We start from the raw sequence: 22420 nt of genomic DNA on the forward strand, positions 1-22420 counted from the left end.
CCGCCTCCGGCCCCCCGCCCGGGGTGGCCGGGCTGGCACGGACTGGTATTTTAGTTTCGTTCTCCAGCACGCGGACAAAAGCGCCTAAACACTCGCTGGGCGGCCCCGAGCGTTGCCGTACGTAGTCGCCGCTTCAACGTGGTCCTCAGTTTTCTCCACCCGACAATGGGAGAGAGCTGACATTTACTGCGAGTGCCCGCTCGGCCTTAGGGAGGGGGTTGGAAGGGGATTCCCACCCCAAGGGGCGGGGAGGGGAACCGAGAGCCCAGAGGTACGAGTTGGGGACTCTAGCCAGGCGAGATTCGAATCCCCCACTGGCTCCCGGCCCCCCTCCTTACCTCCAGCCCTCTCTGGTCCCTCTCCCTCCGTCCTCTTCCTCCCTTCCACTTCTCCCCCCTCCTCCCCTCCTCCTTCCCATCGCCCCGCCACCCCCGGGCAGGCTTGGCCTCCCCGCGGGGCCGCTAATTAAATGCAGGGCTGGGGAAGGGAGGACCGCACGCCTTAACCCCTTCCATGCCGGGCCCTGGAGCGCTGTTACTGCCAGGGAAGGAGGGAGAATGTCTGCTGCCAAACTCCCCTGCGTCCAGAACTTCGGGCCCCAGGACAAGCCCATCTGATGAATGGGTTGCTGTTGTTTAGTCGCCAAGTCACGTCTGACTCTTGCGACCCCAGGCTCCTCTGTCCATGGGATTTCCCAGGCAAGAATGCTAGAGTGAGTTGCCCTTTCCTTCTCTAGGGGATCTTTTTCCCATCCCGGGATGGAACCCGAGTCTCTTGATTGGCAGGCGGGTTCTTTATCACTGAGCCACCAGGAAAAACTGATGAATGGATCAGTAAAGGCTTAGGGGCTGGCCCCAAGATTCTGGACAAGGCAGATTCTTCATGGCCTCCTAACAGGAGGGCTGGAGCAGACAAATAGTTGGGAGGGGGAAAGGAATTATAGTGACTGTGAAATAAACAAAGGGAGAAAGGCAGAGATGGAGGAAGACAGCAGGAGAGGGAAGGAGGCAAAGTCTGGTGGAGACAGAGACCAGAGAGAAAGGAGGTGGGAAGACAGACCAGTTATAGAAGGCAGAAGACACAGCAAGAGACACTTGATTGTTAGAAAATCAAGCCAGTTTTCACTGGGATGCTTGGTTCTTGGCTGGGGATTGGAACCAGTCTTCCGTCTTGACATGATGAGAAGGTGACATTATAAATCTGTACAAAGAAGATACTATCTGAAGTGAGTGTCAGAGGGCAGCCCAGTTGGAGCTAGTGAGGACATGGTGGCCCTAGCGGTGCTCAGTATGTGTGGTGACAAGGGATTCAGGAGGCCACCTTGCGAGCTGGAGGTCTCAGCTACCCTGGAGGCTCACAGGGCAAGATCCCTGATGCTGGCTTCTGGCCGCGGCCTGGCTCACCCACTGCTCAGTGACCTCTGACAGTGCTTTGTGGCCTGAACCACCCAGGGAGCTGTAGCTCTCGCTCCCAAGTCCCCAGCCTGGCCCTGCAACTTTGGGTCAGGTGGAGAGGACCCAGACACTGGCATTTCACTGCCTGGCTTCCCCTTCCCTCGGCTCACTGGCTACTGCCATCGTTGGATAGACCGACACTCTGAGAGGGGCCCGCATTCTTGGGGTGGGAATATCTGAAAACATAGGTAATATAGTATCTGGCAAGGGCTGTGAATAAATCTCACCAGGAGGAGGGGAGTAGGGAATACAGAGGGCCCATGACCTCTGCAAGGAGGCACCAGGGAAGGATGTTCCTAAACGCTGGGTTAGCAGGTGCAAAGGCCCTGAAGTAGGGATATAGGATGTGTTGGAAGACAATCAAGGAAGAGGCTGGAGTGGGGTGAGCAAAGGGGAGATGGGGGGAGGTAAGGGCAGGGGCGAATCACAGGGGCATCCCTGTTGTCAGCTGCTGAGGTGGGGGTAGGTGGAGTCCTTGCCAGCTCAGGTAGAGCCTGTGACTACCCTCCCTGCCTCCGTTTCCCCACCAGTGCCCATGTTCCAGAGGATGCAGGGGAGACAGTGGGTATAGAGGCAGCCCAGGGTCACAGGGGTCCATCTTCTGCTCTCTGTGAGTGCCCCCCTGGCCTCTTCACATGCCCTGTGGCTCCCTGCTCAGCCCATCTCCCTGTCACCCCCTAGCTCTCTGCCCACTGCTGCCATCCAGCCACCTAACCTTTGCCCATGATGTTCCCTCACTAGTGCCCACGAAACACTCTGCAGCCCCCCTATCTAGCTGAGCCTGAAGACTTTCCCTCGGCTGGCTCCCCAACCCCACTGGGCCCCTCACTCAGCCCCCTCACCCCATGTTTGGCTGCAAGCTCTGCAGGGAGGGGGTGACTTAAGAGACAGAGAGGCTGACAGATGGGAGAAGGTGGGCATCGGGGTCTTTGAGCTCTGCCCGCAACCTGGTTAAAAATAGCTGCCCCTCTGCTCCAGCCCCCTGTGAGGAGGTGGCAGTGACGGTGGCTGCAGTGATGGGGGATGTGCCCCGAGGAGCATCCGGCAGGGCCCGCGTTGCCATGGTGATGCTGACTCAGAGGCAGAGGCAGGTAGCGGCATCTGGTACCCGGCGGCCGCCTCTGCACGCAAGGCACCCTGCCCAACCCCCACCCTTCAGCCTCCACTCCACTCATCTTCTGAGACTAGAGAAGGGTGGGTGAGGCCCTCTGGCAGCTGGTTAAGCTCCTCCACAACCCCCATCCAATCACCTACTAGCAGGTGGGAGATCATGTTCTCACTGCAGTGACTGGGTACCAGCTCTTCCTCCCTCCATCCACCTGTCATCCTGTCCATCTGTCTGGCCATCCATCCATCCACCCACCTATCCATCCATCCCTCTGTTCATTCAGCCACCTAACGTTCATGGACCACTTCCTGTGTGACCACACTGTTCTCTCAGCACTGGGCAGTTAGCTCTCGCTCATGCAGTCAGAGTATCAGTGAAGGGTTTGGGTTGAGAGGATGCTGGTGAAGACCCTTGGCCACTTGGGCCCAGGCCTCAAGATGCTGAGACCCTCTTTTCTCCCTTCTGCTGTCAGTCTCTCTCTCTGTCTCTCCATCTCAAAGTCCAGCCCAGCCCCTTCCCCACACCCCTCAGGCTTCACAGCTGTGCCCACCTCCCTCTTTACTTATCCTGCTCTAGCCCACACCAGCCTTTGTGCCTTTCCTCCAGTACATCAGCTCATTCCCACCTCGGGGCCTTTGCACATGCTGCTCTCTCTGCCTGGAAGACCCTTAGGGTCTTCACCCAGTATCCGTCTTGTTTAATTCTTAGTTTCCTGATTATCTCTCTCTCCCCCCATCTTCAGAGTATATAGACCTAAGAGATGGCCTGTTGTTCCTTTGGTGTAAACACAGAGTAAACACTCAACCAACAGTCCAGGAGCTCATGAAGGATAAACAATGTATCCAGTCATATGACATATTATTCAGCCAAAGAGAGGAATGAAGCACTGATACACACCGCAACATGTGTGAACCTTAAAAATCCTATGCTGAGTGAAAGAAGCCAGATGCCAAAGGCCGCATAGGATGTGGTTCCGTTTATGTGAAATGTCCAGAACAGGTCAGTTCATAAACAGGCAAGCAGATTAGTGGTTGTCAGGGGCTGAGGAGGAGGAAATGGGTGTGAGGCTTCTTTCTGGGGTGATGTTCTGGAACTAGGTACAGGTGGTGGTTACACAACATCGTGAATGTACTAAATACCGCTGAATTGCTCCCTTTTTTTGTTGTTGTTTTTAATTTGGCTGTGCCACATCTTAGATGTGCCATGCAGGATCTTTGGTTGAGGCAAGTGGGATCTAGTCCCCCTGACCAGGGATGGAACCCTGGCCCCCTGCACTGGGAGCCCAGAGTCTTAGTCACTGGACCACCAGGGAAGTCCCTGAATTGCTCACTTTAAAGAGGTTGATTTTATGTTACTGAATGTTACTTCAATTGTTTTTAAAGCATTTTAGGTAAAAACTGTCTCTGTGTTAGCTGCTTGGTCATGTCCGACTTTTTGCAACCTCGTGGACTATAGCCCACCAAGCTCCTCTGTCCATGGGATGTCCCAGGCAAGCATACTGGAGTGGGTTGCCATTTCCTTCTCCAGGGGATCTTCCCAATTCAAGGGATTGAACCCAGGTCTCTTGCATTGCAGGGAGACTCTTTACCTTCTGAGTCATCAAGTGTGGACTTTAGGCAATAATGCTCAACTTGCTGTGTCTCCAAGACACCCAGCATGCGCCTTCCCCAGGGCCTTTGCACCTGCTATTCCCTCTAGCTGGAGGCTTCAGGGGATAGAGAAGCGGATTAGATCCCAGTGGGCCAAGCCACATTCCAACTCGAATCATTCCCCTCACTTTCCTGGGGCCACAAGAAAGGTCAGGGGGCTTGGTGGTTAGGATGGGGTATGCCCGGGAGACTGAGTGGTTAGGATGATATCAAAGATATTTGGGTGCATTGGAGGGGGACAGCCTGCTCCCTGGGGGAGGGAGAAGGACCAATAACCTATGTGGGGTCCCAAAACAAGTGGGCAGGGGAGGCAACAGGATTGGATCCAGCTGGGGGCCCTGTCCTAGGAGCCTGCTTCCAGCAGTCTCATGAACACAAACAGCAAGATCCATTTTCTAATTTTGAAGGAAAACTGCTGAGTAATGAAGATCTCCCTGATCAATGTTGCTGCACCCTGGCCTCCCTCTCCAGGAATCGAGACGTCTAAGGGTTGTGGAAAAGGCTTTGCCCTTCCAGAGAGTTCTGGGGAACCTTGTGGAGTCTCTCCATGGCAACAGGGAGGAAGCAAGGCCACCTCACCACACTTGACAGGGATGTGGGCACTTGGGGACCTCCCACAGTCCTGCTGGCCAGAGAGGCATAACCTGCTGGAGGTGTGTAGCATGGAGGGACGGGCCCCGGGGGTGCTTATAGGGATGGTTTTCCAAGGAACAGAGAAGGGACTGAGGGAGGAGAGATGCATGCCTGTATTCCCCAAGTATTTTTAGGCACTGAATGCAGCCCTGAAATATTTCCACGGCCACTCCCAAGAGTGAGCTGGGTGACTATTTTGGTGCCTGGTTCCAGCGGGGGCGGAGTGGGGATGAGTCATCCCTGGGTGGCTGGGCCCAGACCAGGAGGGGGGTCTCAGGGCAGGACCCAGGGCCTGTAAGGTGACAGCTTTCGGACCTGGGGCCAGGCATCTGGTGTCGGCCTCCGGGGCACAGAGGACAGTAGCCTGGCCCCTCCCTGTGGCGTGGCACCACTGCCCGGGTCCCCCCTGGCCAGTCAGTCACGCTGCCCCCCACAGCTTATGGAGATAAAGAGGGTCCCAGGTGAGGTTTCAGACATTCCACAGGTGCTCAGTGAGGCGCTTCTCCTGTGTTTTCAAGTAGGAATGAGAGACTTCCCCAGAGGTCCAGCGGTTAAGACTCTGCGCTTCCATTGCAGGGGGCACGAGTTAATTCCCAGTATGAAAAAAAAAAAATTTTTTTTTTAAAAGCAAGTATGGAAAAAAAAATAAATAAATAAAAGCAAGTATGGAGCACTGGCTGTATGTCTGAGGCCCAGTGGGGTTACACCTCCCAGCGTGTGTGCTGGGGTGGCTGGCTCACGCTCTCTGTGTTTGCACATGGGCGCTGCCTGGGCCCTGCTCGGCCGTTCCTGGGACCAAGCCCCGGGGTCTGTCCGTCCTCACTTCCCTCCCTGAGCAGGCCCCACAGTCTCAGGGGCTTTGTGTTTACTGCTCCCTGCTCTCTTCCCGAGGTCAGAGGCTTCTTCTTTTTTTTTTTTTTTTTTTAAGACTTTTGTGATATGGACCATTTTTAAAGTCTTAATTGAATTTGGACAGTCTTGTTTCTGTTTTATGTTTTGGTTTTGTGGCCCAGAGGCATGTGGAATCTTAGCTTCCTGACCAGGGATCAAACCTGCACCCCATGCATTGGAAGGCAGGCTTAAGCACTAGACTTCCAGAAAAGTCCTGACCAGAGGCTTCATGTCCTTCAGAAACTGATTTGACCATGTCCCCCTTCTAGTCTTCAGAAAGCTCCCACCCCAGCATCCTGAGCTTGCAGAACAACCCAGTCTGGCCCCTTCCCCCGCCACCTCTGTGGCCTCTCCTGTAGGCTGACCCCACCCCCACCCCAGCACTGCTTCCCCTGGTCTCTTGGCTTCCACGCTTGCCTCAGTCTGTTCTGGAACCCTCTGTGGCTTCCTCTGTCACTCAGAGCCTGCGCCTGCCCCACTTCCTGCCCTCTCAGTCTGCTCCTGTCACCGCCTGGCACAGGACCTTTGCACAGGCTGCCTCCCTGTCGGGAACACTCTTCCCCCCAGGGGTATGACTCCTCTGCCTGGAGCCCTTTTCTCAAATGTCACCCCTGGCCTGCCCTGACCACCTCTCTTCCCCACCCTCATTTTCTTCTTGGAATTTATGCATTTGGCCTGTCTGTTGCCACTCACCCTCCTGGAAGGTAAGGGTCCCTGTGGTGGGGGACTCTGTTTAATTCACAGCTTAGTCTCCAGTGCCTGGGATGCGGTTGTGGCCCCAGTTCCTCCACCCCCAGCCAGGCCTCTCTTCCTGTTATGGTGAACAGCTGCCGTCGTTGAGACCGCCTGAGTGGACATCAGACCACCTCCCATACCTCCCACAGACCAAGCAGCCTTGTCCGCGGAGGGCGGCCAGAGGACACGGAGACAGTGATGGGCGGGTAGGGACACATGGGCCAGGACGTGCAGACCCCAGGGCCCAGCTGGATGGGTGGGGAGGACACCTGCCATCAAGCTGGCCTGGAGGAAGTGGGAGGCAGCCCGCTGGGGCAGGGCTTCCAGGGGAGGTGCTGATGGAGCAGTAGGTGAGGCCCAGTGGAGGAGGAATCAGTGCTGAGGGGTGTGCAGGCAGGATTGACACAGGAAGGCTAGAGTCGCCCTCCTGCCCACCACTACCTTGGGGGGCTGCTGCTTACAGCTGCCCACTGGCTCCAGCTCCCTGAAATGGACTCATGGCCCCAGGTTGAAGCAACAGGGCAATCCAGGCTGGCCCCAAGCTGAGTCACACCTGGGTGTGTGGGCCTCCCTGGCCTGACAGCTGGAACAAACTCCAAAGGGAGAAGGTCGGCCCACGGGAAACACCTACACTTCACCACCTACTCTTAGGGTAGCCCACAGGCTGCAGGTCATGCAGCAGTCAGCTGATGGGGGCGCCAGCCCCCGGAGACAGACCATCAGGAGGGCAGAAAGGAGGCCGACTTGTGGGAACCAGGCCGGCACTTTTGGTTTCTCTTCTTGTTCAGGGCGTTGAGGCTGGTTTCTTGAAACCAACCAGGAAGAAGAACTGGAAAACCGGGCTGTCCTCACACCCAACTCAGGAAGACGGAGTCTTCCGGAAGCCCCTTGGCACCTAAGCGGCCAGTGCCGGGGAGGCGGCTCACGTCACCAGCGGGCTCGGAGAGAACTGGGCCGTGAGCCCGGGCTGCCCGGCTGGAAAGGTCAGGGGCGGCTGGCGGCGCGGGCAGGAAGCCGCGATTACGCACGCCGCCGGGGATGCGCCCCTGTGTGCAGACGGGGCGCGTCGGAGACCCAAGACCTTGAGCGGCTAAGGGGCCCTTGGGAACGTCTGAACGTGTTCTTGGTCCAGAGCTAAGGAAGAAAAACCAAACCGCGAACAGCAGGAAGGGGCGGGGCTTCTAAAGGGCTTCTCGTTCACAGCCTTGCAGGGTACCCGAGGCGGAGCGCCCAGCTCTCATCAAAGCCTCACCAGAGACATCACGCCCCTGGCAAGTGGGAAACCCAGACTCCAGACCAAGGCCCCCAAAGGCCATGATGGGATTCTGTATCCAGGGCTATGGGGGAGGGGAGTTGTGAACCCAGGCCCTCCCTTCCCACCATTCCTTTTGTGTCTTCCTACCAGCCTGGCCTGGCACCGCCCACGTCTGAGGGAGGTGGGTTCCCCGGGCCCAGGTCGCACTCAGACGCACCCCTGTCCCAACCTATGCCAAAACGGACTCAGGCAGCAGCAGGTCCCTGGAGGGGTTGCAAAAGGAGAGAAGCAATGGTGAGGTACTGGCAGGGAACAGCACTCTCCAGATAGGATCAGACTGAGAAATCGTAAAAGAATCTTTGAGATAGCTAGGCCAGTACTTTGCAGACCTAAGTGGAGTTCTACAGGCACCACCATCTTTTCTTCCAATCACCCTTCAGAACCGGTCTCAACACAGTATCGGTGACAAGTAGAACCCCAGGCCAAGTAGACTTCACATCCATAGGAACCAGCCTCTTAAACACCAGGCTGTCTAGAAGTATCGGTCAAAGGACCACATCACCGGAAGCGTTTTGCACAAGTGCTGGCTCAGCATCTCAGGCAACTCGCCGAGCCGTGGACAGGCAAGTGCCCTGACTCTAAGAGGAGGTGAAAGGTTCACGAAAACCTTCATGTGTTCCTGGAGGCAGCTCCCTGTCACAGCTTCTCAGGGAGCTCTGGTGTGAACAGGGCTTGCAACACAGGGACGGAGGGTGAGGACAGGCAGTGTGGGTGTCCCACTGGCTCCCGCCTAGGACTTCCCTCCCCCACCTCCCCACAAAGAGGGGAAGGTGCTGCCCAGACCCCCATCTTGCCTTCCACCTTTTGTAAGAGGCTGCTGAGGGTCATGGGAACCAGTGTCCCATTGAAACGCTTCCCCTTGGTGAGAGGCCACGGGTGCAAAAGGAAACTTCTTGCGTGGGGGCTGTGATTTCCTGAGGACACCACTACTGGATGTGCCCAGTGGTTCAAAGGAATTACGGATTTCGCAGTTTGTGGTTGAATTTGTTTTTATTTTTGTAAGACAGAAAGAAGGGACGGAACAGGGCCCAGCATCATCCCCCAGAACAGCTTCCGAGTCATACACTTGCCTGGATTCATTTTGAAAAGGCAGTTTCAGGGTCCGTGTTTCAGGAGACCCTCCAGGCTATCTATCTCAGTGCAAACAGCTGAAAATAAAAACCTCCCGTCTGTTCACCACACAGAATGCAAAATAAACCTGTTTGGAAAATGCCAGCCCTTAAAACAAGAGTGAGGGCTTTAAAGATGCGTTAAACACAGAATCTTCCAGGAATCCAGTTGGCTGCGGCTTCACAAAACCAGAAGCACAGAATAACATTTCCAACCATAGAACTGCTGGCTAACAGAAAAACAGGAGGATCACAAGATGACAGGCAGGGTCTTCCCCGACCCCTGCGTCTTCTTTTTGTTCTGAACAGTCATAAACTGGAGAGCAGGAATGCAGCCTCGGGGTGGGAGCGGATGCTCGGAGTGGCAGCTCAGTCTCGGGAGTGGAGGGGTGGCTCACTGCTTGCCCGCCTGTCTGCCTGGCTTCTTTTCTGGTTGACCTCTGCCAGTCCCGGGGATCCCACCTCGGCCCCGGCCACCGAACACACCTGTGAGACAGGGGGGAGCTTCAGCACAGCTGGGCTGGGAGGGGCACTGTGGGCAGGGACCAGGAACTGGAACCTTCAGACTATAGCCAAGTCGTTGAACCCCTCTGAGCCTCAGCTTCCACCTCTGTAAAGTGGGGGCAGGGACTGTACCTTCAGTGGGAAGAGCAGGCTGAAAACCTGAGGTGGAGCGTCTGACCAGGGCTGGGCGGGGGTGCTGCTCCACAATGTTCTGTGTGACCAGGGCTATCAGACCAGGCTCCCCAGGGGTGCGAAGGATGCCAGGGAGGACAGAGGCTGACACCAAGTCACACTGGGGCTTGCCGGGGGGCGGGGGGGATGCTTCCTGGAAGAGAGGGCTGAGGGCCAAGGTTGGGGGTGGGTGGTCATCAGGACAAAGTCAGAAGGGTTTCCGGGAGGAGCAGGGAGTACAAGCGAGGAGGGGGCCTGGACTCAGCCCAGGGGTGGAGCAACGATGCTCAGCTGTGTGGCCGGGTCTGCACCGGGGCACCCCAGCCTGCCTTGCTGTGGCACCACCCACATCTGGCCCAGGAGAGAAACAATGGGGTGGGGTGGGCTTTCTGTGTCCAGCCCAGAGAAGGGGCGGGGGAGCCTCCTGAGCTCTGACCTCTGCAGCCAGAGGCGGGGCTGTTTCCGAAAGACCTTGTACGTGGAGCACACAGCACTGCTGCTGGGGAAGGTGAACAGCACAAGGGCGGGCGCAGCCCCTGCCCAGGAAGTCGCAGAGAGCCAGCCTGGCCTTCCAGGGCCCCCTTCCTCCACACACACGCAGGGTACAGAGCCAGTGCTGACAGGGTCTGCCTAGCCTCATCTCTAACGGGGCAAGACCCAGCTTGGCCAAGGGGAGCCTGGTCATGCAGGGGCCCCTGTGCAAGCAAGCCGCTTTCCCTGTCCTCCCTGCTCCTTCAGGCAGTTTACTGGACAGTGGTGGCACCCTGGCTGGAGAGCCTAGCCCTGGGGCCCCTGGGGCCCTGCTCACCCCCATCCTGGGTTCTTCTCCACCTGGGGGGCCCTCCTCTCTCTGGCTCCTTTCTGACTGTCACTGGAGCCTCAGCTCAGGGCGGGCTCCTATGTCCTTCCTGGCTCTGCCTGTAAGCCCCCAAGGTGGGTTCCCGGGACCTGGCATACAAGGCTCTCCAGGTGGCAGAGACAAAGTCAGGTCCCTCCAAGGACAGAAGTCGGGTGGGGGAGGCGGGGAAGGGTGGGGCCCACAGCTAGCCTCTGGCTCTAGCTGAGGGCACGTTTAATTTTATGCTAGATTTATGATTTCAGGGTGGTGCAGGGTGATCTACCCAAAAGGCGTGACCTCGGTTTTGTCTAAAGGAGTCACAGCAGGAAGGGTCCCAGCCTGGGCACCGCGGGGATCTTCTCCGCAGGGGGCAAACCGAGGCTCGCGAGGTGCCCACAGCACCTTCGGAGAAACAAGCAGGGCTCAAGCCCCAGGTCTGTGTGGGCACTGGGTTAGTCTGCCGGGCGGAGAGCCACTGCGGGGAGGAGGGTCCATGCTGCGGCGATGGGCGCGGCTAGCACTGACTACCAGCACTCAGCTGGGCTCCTGGAGCTGGGGACACGGGGCATGCAGGCGGCAAGCAGCAGTGTCAGCTCTTCCACAGAAGAGCCCCATGAGTCACGGCCCCCCAGCGCCATGGAGGAGGGGCTCAGAGCCAAGCCCTCGGCAAGATGACAACACCAGTGGAGAATGTCAACACCGGGCCAGGCCAGATGCCGTGTGCGGCGGTCACCCCCCAGCGGGGAGGCCCCCGCTGCCTGCCAGGGGAGAAGAAGGGGGACAGAAGGGCCTACCTCGCCCGGCGCCCCCCATCCCGCGGCCCTTCTGCTGCTTCTGCTGCTGCAGGCCACCGCGGCCACGGCCCTTGGCCACCACCTCCTCCTTGACCATGTCGATGATCTCGTCGGGGATGCGCAGGTACTTGATGGTGCTGCCGCGGATGTAGCACTCGGGCATCCGCCAGAATTTGTCCCCGTCCTGCCAGAGAGGTGGTACGTGTCAGGGCCATGGGGAGGGACGTATAGACAGCCGGGCAGCATCCATCCTCTCAGGCTCCCTGCACCTGGCATCGCCCCCATGGGGTATGAGGTTCTTCCTTCTGCACAGGACACGGGAGGGGCCGCCTCCAGCAGGCTCTCTCCAGACCCTTGGCAGCCCTTCACGCATGAGGGCAGGCGGGGCAGGGCCTCGTGAGCACCCTGTCCTCAGCCTGTCCTCTGGTGGGGGAGGCTGTCCAAAGCCTGGAGAGGGGTGAGGCTGCCTCACGTGCCAGGTACTGCCACAGCCCAGCTCCTCCCCCTTCTGCTCCCAGTCTTCCGAACTCTCCTGGAATCCGCTCCACGCACCGTGACTCATTCATTCACACAAGTGTCTCGTGGCAGGGTCTGAGCTGGGCATGGGACGCAGGTGAGCAGAACACAGACCGTGTGTGGTGGGTGAAGAGGGCCAGGAGGGGGGCAGGGAGGTAGGTTTGGGGCCGGCCGGGGCAGCACCCGGTGATGCCAGTTTACAGGGGAGCTAATGGAAGCTAGAGAGACAAGGGGGCTGGTACAGCTCTAGACTCTGGAGCAATGCCGACCTTCAAGTTTTCAGGATGCTGTCTCCCCCCGGCCCCCATACACCCTGTGACCAGCACAAGGCCTCGCCCCACCCTCCTGCTGCCCTTGGGCAGGAGCCCGGGACCTCATCCATCAGATTGCTTCTCCCACCCCACCCCTGCTGCCCCAAGCCAACCCCTCCCCCCATACCCCTAGAAATCAGACCAAGACATCTCCCTGCTTAGATCCCAATCAGGGCCCCGCTGGCTCAGGACGAGGTCCAAATCTCTCGGTGTGGCTCCAGAGGGCCTGAGATCCAGCCCCACTCTGGCTGCCCCCTCTCGGCACTCGACATGCCTTCCAGATGGAACATTCTGGAACACACAGAGTGGGATTCTGGCCTCCAGCATTTTGCACACGCTGTTCCCGCCTTTTCGTGTCTGGCTAACTGCAGCCCTCAACAGGCCACGCCTCTAGCCTCCTTGAAGCCCCCAGTCCTCCTGCATGACATCAGTGGTGCCTAAGCCACTCAGCCCAGCCCAGTGGAGGCGCTCGGCGGGGACAGTAGAATGTCTGAGGGCCAACTCTTCCCAGGAACACACATAAGAGCCCCGACCCATACAGGAGCCCCAAGAGGCCTCAGAGCATTCCTTTCCCAGCAAGGGGAGGCGAGCGGCCAAGTCCGTGGGGATGCAGAGTACAGCCAGGCAGAATGATGATTCTGTGGAAGCTCAGGGCTGGGACCAGGGCGGCCATTCAGTGTGAGGCTTTTCCCCAGCCAAGGGCAGGCCCAGCCCAGCGCACTCCCTGGAGGAACCAGGCTTATGTGCGTTCCACGGGGGCAGCGTGCCTCCAGACGCTTGCTCTCTTGTGTGCACTTAGCCCCTGGGGTCTCTGCATCCGGCTGCCCGAGGGGAGGATGGACTGCCGTCACCTGTTTACAGGGGAGGAGGCCTGATGGCCTGCATGAGATGGTTCCTCACACCCAGTTTCTCCTCCCAACCACTGGGTCCTGAGGGGAACCCTGCAGGGGGAGCCATGTGTCCCGGCTTGGCCAGGGAGGCGGGACTGACCTTGCCCCAAGACCCAGTGATTGGCTCGACATCCTCAAAGTGGACAGAAACCTGCTGGCCGTGTGCAGAAGGACATGTGCCCAGCTGTGCACCACGGTGCCATGGAAATCCACAGTGGGAATCCTCAGCCACCTGCCACCTGGAGTTCGGTCCCAAGAACTTAGTCACAGAGCTGAGCAGGTGAGGGGAAGGGGGGTGGTCCCCCCACCCCCGTCTGCCTTCTGGGGCAGGAAAGGTCCCACAGGCCGAGAGTGGCTCTCTTGTGCTCTGCTGAATGCTGGCGGGGCGAGCCCTGAGGGTACCCTGTCCTTGGCTCAAGACGGCCCAGGCCTCCCAGCAGCTTCTTCCCCATAACAGGGGGGGCTACCTTGGGCAGGTGGTGGAGACGGGAATCAAGGGGAAAGGAAGCACTGACTAGCAGAACCCAGCGCAGGCAAGGGGAGGGAGTCTGCCCCGGAGGCCACCCCCTCCCTGTAGAGAACGGGTTTATAGCCAGAGGCACCCCTAGGCCCAAGTCCTTCCTGGTCAGGAGTGGCGCTGGGGCTGGGGGGAGGAGGAGCGGCTCAGTACCTGCGGGGCAGCATCCACAGGTGCCGAGTCCAGGGCACCAGACTTGGAGCCTTGTCCCTCTGCCCAGCTCCACATCCAGCCCAGTCCCTCGGGCCCCACCCTGGCGGGATGACCTGCAGTAGAGGCTGAGGTGTGGACCGTCCCACTCCTCCCAAACGACCCGGAAGAGGGCTTGGACCGGACTTGGAAGTGCGAACGCTAAGGCCCTGGAAAATCATTCCAGGTCCCAGTGTGCGACCCTGGCCACACAGCCTCCACTCAAGATGCCCACCTGGCCAGCCCACCCGAAGGCCCCCAGACAGGGGGTACAGGCTGAGGGCACAGGGTACTCACCCTGGATGTGCAGATCACCTCACGCAAGTTGATGTTCATCCAGTTGTCACAGCTCACCAGGTGCCCGTTGTATGTCTCCCCGTTTTTAAGCTCCACCAACTGGAGAGAAACGGGTCCCACATCAGTCATAGGCCCCGGGGAAGGTGCAGACCTACCCCAAGGAGCAGGTCGCCACCATCGGGCCTTGCTCAGACCCATCCCTGGCTCCTCTTGGGACCCAATGGGCACAGCGCACAGTACCCAGGCCCCCAGTGGCCCTTCTTACAGGAGATGCGCTCTGCTTTCTCAGTACACTTTGCTTGCACTGTACACTTTCTATGATGAAACCGTTTTCCTGTGGTGGAAGAAATGAACAACACCCACACATCTTTAAAAGAATGAGTAAGGTTAGGGTAACAGGGTGGCCAGGTGCCCACTGATGCTACGCGTGTGATCTATGGTGGTTTAGTCTTTCATTGCAGGAATTACTTGCTTGTCTTGATGTGTTTCGGGAAAAGCACCTCACTCAGAAGACATGCTTTTGTTAGGAAAAGCCTGTCTTAAAAAAATATCAACTCGGAGAACAAACTTATGGTTACCAGAGTGGATGGGGGCGAGGAGGGATAGTTAGGGAGTTTGGAAGTGACGTGTGCACACAACTATGTTTAAAATGGGTAACCAGGACCCTGAAGTCTAGCACACGGGGCTCAGCTCAGCGCTCTGTGACGACCCAGATGGACGGGGAGCGGGTGGGCTGGGACGGAGGGCCAAGAGGGAGGAGATGCAAGTGTGCACATAGCTGGTTCACTTCATTGTCCAGCAGAAACTAACAGAGCACTGTGAAGCAAGTGCACTCCAAAAACAAACAAACAAAAATTGAGCAAGGATCTACTCTACAGCACAGGGAATTCTTTGCTCAATATTATGCAACAACCTAAATGGGAAAAGATTTTGAAAAAGAACAGATACCTGTGTATACATAACTGAATCACTTTGTTGTATACCTGAAACTAACAAAATGTTGTGTACCAACTATATTCCAATATAAAATAAGAATTTTTTTAAATAATCAACTCTTGGGGCTGAGCGGCACTGGGCTGCCCAGACACCACCTCTGCACTGTTCTGTGGGCCGGGCCTGAGCACTGGCGTCATGGCATGATGCCGGGTGCTGGCATGATGAGAACCAGCAGCAGCCCAGTCCATGCCCGTGGCTTCCTGCTCAAGTTCCTGCTGGTGGGTGACAAGTGACGCGAGCGAGGGTGAGACCCTGGTAAGCCTGTAGGACAACTCAGTTGAGTCCCCGGATGGCCACCAGTCATCACTTGCTCCCCTCTGCCTTCCATGGTGCTGCAGACATTTTACAGCTACTCTGCCTGTTTCCCTTGGCAACCACTTTAAGGTTTAAAACACGATTTAGAAAGTCATCACTTTCAAGTTTGAAAAAATTTAAAAAAAAATAAAATAAAATAAGCCAACTTAGCTATCTGCCCAAGAGAAATGAAGGCATATATCCACGGAAAAACATGTACATGAATGTTCCCGGCAGCTCAAATTTTCAGCAGCCAAAAAGCAGAAACAACCTAAATGTTTGTCATCAGGGAACAAATGGATGTGGGTTAGTTGCTCAGTCATGTCCGACTCTGTGACCCCATGAACTATAGCCTGCAAGGCTCCTCTGTCCACAGAAGTCTCCAGGCAAGTATACTGGAGTGGACTGCCATTCCCTTCTCCAGAGGATCTTCCCGACCCAGGGATCAAACTCTGGTCTCCTACACTGCAGGCAGATTCTTTACTATCTGAACTATCAGGGAAGCCACCAGGACAAATGGATAAAGTGTGATATATCTACACAATGGAATATCACCTGGCCATAAGGAATGGAGCTCTGACACATGTTATAATGTGGACAAACCCTGAAAACATCATGCTTAGTGAGAGAAGCCAGACATGAAAGGCCACATGTTGTGTGATCCCATTTATGGGAAATGTCCAGAACAGGCAAGTCCACAGAGACAGAAAGCAGAGGAGTGGCTGCCAGGTGCTGGGGGAGGGGCCTGGGGGGGTGGCAGCTACTGGGGACTGGGCCACCTTTTAGGGTGATAGGATTACTCTGCAACAACACAGAGGTGGTGCTTGCACAACCCTGTCAATGTGCTCAATGTCCCTAAACTGTCCACCCTGAAAAGGCTGAACTGTATGGTTGTGTGAATAATATCTGAATTAAAAAAAGGAAAGACAACAGAAAATATTGACAGATATCACACTCTATCACAAAAGAACAAAAGCAGATGAACCCACCCACATTTTAAAAATTCATTCATGCTTATACACACGTTAAAAGCCAAAACGTGTAAATGCCGAAGAATAAATTGTTGGGAAGATTAATGAAGAGGGGCTTCCACTTCCTCTGAATCTCTAGTATTTGACACTTTTAATAAGTATGTATGACTTGGAACAGGAGCAGAAATGACACAGGCCCTGACGTGTGGGAGGGAGAAGAGGACAAGCTGCTGCTCCGTGGACAGGCAGGAGGCGGGCTTGGCTGGAAGCACCTCACCCTTTACCCAGTGTCCGTGTTCCTGTGCTGAGGCTGGACCCTGCTGAAAGGCACCGCTTCAGAGAGGCACATACTCACCATTGGGTGATTCTGAGCCGTTTTCAGCAGCGACAAGGGAAGCTGAAAGGCAAACAAAAGCGCATGACTTGTCTGGCTCATCAGCATCGTGGAGCCCTGGCCTCTAGGCAGGGCTGGCATATCCCTCAACCGAAACACAGTCTCTGAACTCTGCCCAACCCCAGGTCACATACCCGCCTCCCAGTTTAGCACAGAAGTCTAGAAAAATCCTCATTTCAGTAATTCTGCAGCTGGGGAGATCCCAGCCAGGAGAAGGACGTTAGATCTTTGTCCTCCCAGCCTTTTGACCCTCCCCTGAAGTCCTTCAATGAAATGGTTTGATCTCTCCCCTGGCAATCTCAGCAGCAGCTGCCCTCTGGTGTTGGGGCTGATCCTTCTGGGCATTTCTCTGTAGCTCATGCTGTACGTAGTCACACCTGACAGGACCAGGTGTAGCCCTCCAGGTTTATCAACAGAATCAGGGCACACGGGTCTTGCTGCTGCTTGCGTGTTTTGCTCTGCTAATGTTTCAGAGATACGTCCAGGTTAACACATGCAGCTCTAGCTAAGCCTTTCATTTTCAGTATGGTAGATGGTCACACCCACTTTACAGATGGGGATGATGAGCTTAGAGACTGAGGAACTTGCCCAGCACCAGAGACCCAGTGAAAGATGGAGCCTGGCTCAACGCTATCTGTCAGAAGCCAGCTCATGCTGGGCCCACACCTTGGGGGGCAGCCCTGACTGTCCCCTGGCAGAGTGATCCATCAGGCTCAACTGGCCTCTTGATCTAAGGAGGTCACATCTGAGCTGGGTATTTGAGCGGAATTTACCAGGTGAGAGGAAGAAACATTTCAGAAAAAGTCTGTGGTTACTGCAAGGGACAGTAGATAAACGATGGGATTTAAAAACTCACCCAGATAAGGTGAACTTTCAAGATTGTTCTGTTTCATTACTGAATTTCTTTTTCATTAAAAAAAAAAAACCATATAGTGTTAACTGGGGGGTGAAAAATCAGTTTTCATTTTTGGAACACAAAAGCTTGAGCCTTACTCTGGGACCTGTCTCTGGGCCTCCAGAAGGGTGACTCAAGGGGCAGTGCTTGGGTTCAGGGTCCAATGGCAGTCTATACAGCACAGGCAGGTGAAAGTTCTAGAACTAGGGCCCCACCAGACAGGAAATTGCCTCAGGGAAAACCGTATCATGCCCCAGTAACTGGGGAACTCTAAGTTGGTCTGACCTCTAGGAGCTCTTTGCTGGGGAGTCCCAGCCTACCCTCAGGCTCTATCTAATAGGGGGTAACTGTTTCTCCAGGTGGTGGGGGCTGTGAGCCTCTCTGTCAGGAGGCCACAAATGGCCCTCAATCTCCAGAGGAAGGCTCCCTGTGGAAGGGCTTAGAGGGAGGGGAATTCCACATCCCACGGGCCTTCCCTACAAGCCACCCGGGGGAGGTCCAGAGGCGGCAGGAAGCTAGGCCCAAGCCCACTTCCTGCACAGGCTTCCTGGAAGGGCAAGATAAGGAGGAAGAAGGGGCCACGTGGAAAGGAGATGGTTGTTCCCAGAAGGGCGGTGGGTGGCCAACCTGCCCTCTGCTCTGGAATGCATCTGTGTAAGGCTGCCCGAGTGCAGTGAGCCGGAAGCTCAGACACGCATGCAGCAGCCACACACCCAGGTGGTATTTACAGCAGAGAAGCCTCACACTCTTCCTGGGCAAGCCTGTTCTCTTGTGTCCACAATGGGAATCTGGACCGGGGCACACCTAGGTCCTCCTCCCAGATCGCCAGGTTAGCCCTGGAAGGCGAGAATGAAGATGGACTCTGAGAGGTGGTGGGAGGATCAAAGCAGTCCAATCACGGAGCCTCTACATGAGACACCAGCGGCTAGAGCAGGAGGAACCTGCCCAGGGCCACAGAGCCAGGTCCTGGTAAAGCTGGGGAGAGTAGGCTGATGCCTGTCAGCAGGGAACCCACGGATGTCCTTTTATGGCACACAGCGCCTCTAAGCTGGTCCCTCTCAGGCTGCCACCTTGTCCCAGCTACCAGCAGCGCAGACCTACAGGACCCAGAGCCTCCGCAGCTGTTCCTGGCAGCATGCCCTCGGAGGATGGCTGCGACAGATGGGACCAGCACCTGCTCACAGCCCTCCCCGTGCACCCGCTCCCTAGGCAGCCCACAGGGCCAGACCTGATGCAACTCCAGCAAACCGGCCCACTCTGCACCTCACACACCACGCCCGGTGCTGCTGGCAACCTTTGTTCCGAGGTTCCCTCTGCCTGGGGTGCCCTGCCCCCAGCTGGTGACTGTTCCCTCAGCCAGGCCCTCATTATAACCCTGTCGAGTGAAGAAAGGAGGTTTCCACCTGGGTCACCCTCTGCTGCTTCTATTACAGGACATAGCCAGTCTCTAATTAACTTGTTTATTTATTATGTCTCCCTGGCTAGACTGGAAACACCAAGCCTCCTGCTAGACTGGAAAATTCGGAGGGTGTGGACTTTGTCCAGCACTGAACACCTGGTCAGGCACACGAGAAGGTCTCAGTAAATATTTGCTGAACAAATACAGCGCACACCGCCCCCCTGAGGCACGTGGGGCAGGGGGATTCCTGCTCCGCCCTGCAGATGAAGAAAGGAGAGGCTTAGGTAAGGGAGAGGTGGGACAGCGCACAGCCTGGAGCCACGGTCACAGCTTGCCACCTTCTACAGCCCCAAACTGTGCTGAAGACAGAGGTGAGGGGCAGGGGAGGATCCTGGTGAACCTGAAAGCCGAGAGGAAGGGACGGCACCACGGGTGGGGGATGGAAGATGCGTGAAGGTGCCAGGGAGACAGGAGAGGGCTGAACACTCAGTTCTGGGGGAGACAGGGTCCTCTGGAGTCAGGGGAAAAGGTTGAGGAAAGAAAGGCCTTTCTCAGAATGCCTGGGGCCTGGTCCTCAGGCCTAGACCTAACAGTATCCTGAGGCTCCCAATTCAGGAAGTTGTTGCAGACCACCCACTCCTTCACCCAGACCTCTGCTTCCCGCCCAGCAGGGACCACAGGGAAGAAGCCTTGTCCATGGCCTCAACACTCCCCAGAAGGCAGAACAGGCTGAACGAGTCTGTCCATGCAGGCACTACTCTAGGCTCTGGGACTCCCGTGAGAATAAAAAGCAAAAATCCTGTCTCCAAAGAGCTTAACACATGGACTTTTCCAGTTTTGCTCATTCCCTGAGACCAACTCTACCCTTGAGCAGAGAGGAACCTGCTCCCTTCTCTCCAGCCTCACACTGACCAGGAGAAATTTAATGAGCCCTCATGGTAGGCTCGGAGAAATGTGCAGCGACCACCTCAGAGCAACCTGGGTGCTGACAGGCCAGGTACTCTCTCACGAAGCCCTCAGCTCTCAATTCCATTGTGGGGCCACAGTTTCCCTCTCATACACTGGGGGGTACATGCACTCTCTGGTTTAGATCTGTAACTTGTCCACAACTTGTGAATAGCATGCCTTTGGAGAGGTTTCCTGTCAGGGTCTCAGTTTTTCCTTCTGTGAACTGGGAGGATAGTTAGCCCATTTTGGCTCAAAATGCCCCCTCTCTCTCTAAACTGCATGCTGTGTGACTCTGGGAAAAGCAAACCCATCTCTGGGTGTTTTTCAGCCTGAAAAGGAGAGGCACAGGAGATTGTGCGGCTAGCATCCTAAGGGGCTTGTTGTTGTTCAGTAGCTAAGTCGGTCCGACTCTTGCGATCCCATGGACTGTATCCCGCCAGACCCACCTGTTCACGGGATTTCTCTGGGAAGATACTGCCATTTCCTTCTCCAGGGGATCTTCCTGACCCCGGGATGGAACGCGCGTCTCCTACACTGACAGGTGGGTTCTTTTCCACGGAGCCACGAGGGAAGCCCTCTAAGGACCTTACAAGCTCTGAAATTCCCCAAGTTGGCTTAATTTCAGAACGCACAACGGGGCTCTACTTCCCGGCGCTCTAGCTTTACATTTTACGAGGTCAGACTGGGTCGAATGCACTCGGAGCCACTTCCCTCACTGAGAAGTCATTCTGTTTCATTCACTGGGGTTCCGGGGCGGGGGGGGGGGGGTCCCCTTCCTCTCCGGCTTCATTTTTCCCATCCGGAAAATGAGAAGACTGCGGCTAGGTTGCTATACTATGATTACACGTTCGTCCAATCCTCTATTCCCCTGAGACCGACGTGCCGGGTGTCTTGAGAGAAACCCCTGCATTCTCCGGTCTGTTTCCCCCGCTCCGACCGGGCGGCAGGAGTCGAGGGCCGGATGACACACTCGCTCTGCATCGCCCCTGCCCCAGCACCCGCCCAAAAGGCCTCTGGCGGCCGGTTCCCCCGTCGCCTCACCATGGTGTCGGCAGGGACCGGCCTCCCCGGCCACTTCCGCCACCGCCGCCGCCGCTCACGTTCCCGCCGGTAGCCGCCGCTGCGCGCCACTAAGCTGAAATAGAGTGGCAGCGACGCGAGCCAGTCAGAGCGGGGCTCGTGGGAAGGACAACCAATCCACCCAGAGTAAGGCGGGGCCTACTAAGCCCGGGGGGCGGGCCGGGCCGTGTGCTCACCAGTGAAATGAGGACCAGAGTCGTAAAGTGCCGCCGTGAGTGCTGCAAAAGGGGGCGGAACAATATGTGTCAGAGCAGGAGGCCTTGTGGGTAAAGGCGCTGGCGCAGGTCAGACGATCGAGGATCTCATCGGCTCCACGCTGTGGGCAAAGTCGGTTATTACTTCCAATTTCCTTGAGAAATGGAGGCTCTTCGGTTATTATTGGAATGTGCTTAATGTCTGCCTTCCCGCCTCTTTTCTGATTCTCATTATTGTTGTTGTTCAGTCGCTCAGTGAGTCGGACGCTTTGCGACCCGCATGGACTGCAGCACACCAGGCGTCCCCGCCCTTCTCTGTCTCCTGGAGTTTAGTCAAACTCACGTCGATCGAGTCGGTGATGCCATTCAACGATCTCATCCTCTGTCCTTCCCCTTCTCCTGCCTTCAGTCTTTCCCAGCATCAGGGTCTTTTCCAGTGAGTCGGCTCCTCGCATCAGGTGGCCAGAGTATTGAAGCTGAAGCTTCAGTATCAGTCCTTCAAATGAATACTCAGGGTTAAGGATTGACTGCTTTGATCTCTTTGCTGTCCAAGGGGCTCTAAATAGTCTTCTCCAGCACCACAGTTCAAAAGCATCAATTCTTCCGGCGCTCAGCCTTCTTTATGGTTTAATCCTCACATCTGTACATAACTACTGGAAAAACCATAGCTTAGACTATACGGGCTTATGTCGGCAAAGTGAAGGCTCTGTTCTTTAATACGCTCTCTGGGTTCGTCAGAGCTTTTCTTCCAAGGAGCAAGTGCCTTTTAATTCATGACTACAGTCACCATCTTTTGGTAGGTTGGAATCCTGGCTTTGTCCCTCAGAGCCTCAGTTCACCTCCCTTTAAAATGGACGTAATAAGTGCTGTAGAAGGTTGCAGTGAGGAGGAAATGAGGTAAAGCCATGGGAAAGCACATAGAACAGTGTCTACTTGATATATACAGATATGCAATATTCATTGAGCACCTACTATGGGCCTACTCTGGGAAACACAAAGTGAATAAACTAGACAAGACTCCTGGCCCTCCCAAGGCTTAGGAGGGGTGACAGTTGGTAAACAAGACAAATTGGCAAATGTATTCGTTCCCTTGGGCTGCCGTAACAGAGCAATCAAACTGGGTGGCTTTAAACCACAGAACTTGATCCAGAAGTCTGAACTCGAAAGATGTGGGCAGGATTGGTTTCTTCTAAAGGAGCTGAGGGACAATTCATCCCAAGCTTCTCCCCCAGCAATCCAGCAATGCTTGTAGTTCTTGGTTATAAACATGTCACTCTAATCTCTGCCTCTGTCATCACATAGCTTTTCTCTTTCCTCTTCTTTTCTTA

The 22420-nt window shown here is 56.0% G+C and overlaps 1 protein-coding gene and 1 long non-coding RNA gene across 3 annotated transcripts in view; one reads left to right on the forward strand and one right to left on the reverse strand.

The window, feature by feature from the left end:
* The first annotated feature begins 363 nt into the window (after positions 1-363).
* Positions 364-5673, forward strand: LOC122440756. The gene is made up of 3 exons (XR_006269158.1): positions 364-712; positions 3305-3561; positions 4619-5673. It is a non-coding gene; the product is annotated as an uncharacterized LOC122440756 (long non-coding RNA).
* Positions 5674-8756: 3083 nt separating this feature from the next.
* Positions 8757-22420, reverse strand: part of LSM4 (LSM4 homolog, U6 small nuclear RNA and mRNA degradation associated) — a 29463-nt gene continuing 15799 nt past the window's right edge. The window contains exons 1-5 of one of the 2 annotated variants that reach the window (XM_043467389.1): positions 20860-20972; positions 16538-16579; positions 13922-14020; positions 11202-11385; positions 8757-9380 (exon numbers count right to left, since the gene is read on the reverse strand). In XM_043467389.1, coding sequence (XP_043323324.1) covers positions 9289-9380; positions 11202-11385; positions 13922-14020; positions 16538-16579; positions 20860-20862 — 420 coding nt within the window. In that variant the 5' untranslated portion in view covers positions 20863-20972 and the 3' untranslated portion in view covers positions 8757-9288. Of the gene's footprint in view, positions 9381-11201; positions 11386-13921; positions 14021-16537; positions 16580-20859; positions 20973-22420 lie in introns of those variants that run through there. The other variant, XM_043467388.1, reaches the window with a different exon arrangement.

The sequence above is a fragment of the Cervus canadensis genome, chromosome 4 (genome assembly GCF_019320065.1).
Source record: "Cervus canadensis isolate Bull #8, Minnesota chromosome 4, ASM1932006v1, whole genome shotgun sequence".
NCBI classification, from domain to species: domain Eukaryota; kingdom Metazoa; phylum Chordata; class Mammalia; order Artiodactyla; family Cervidae; genus Cervus; species Cervus canadensis.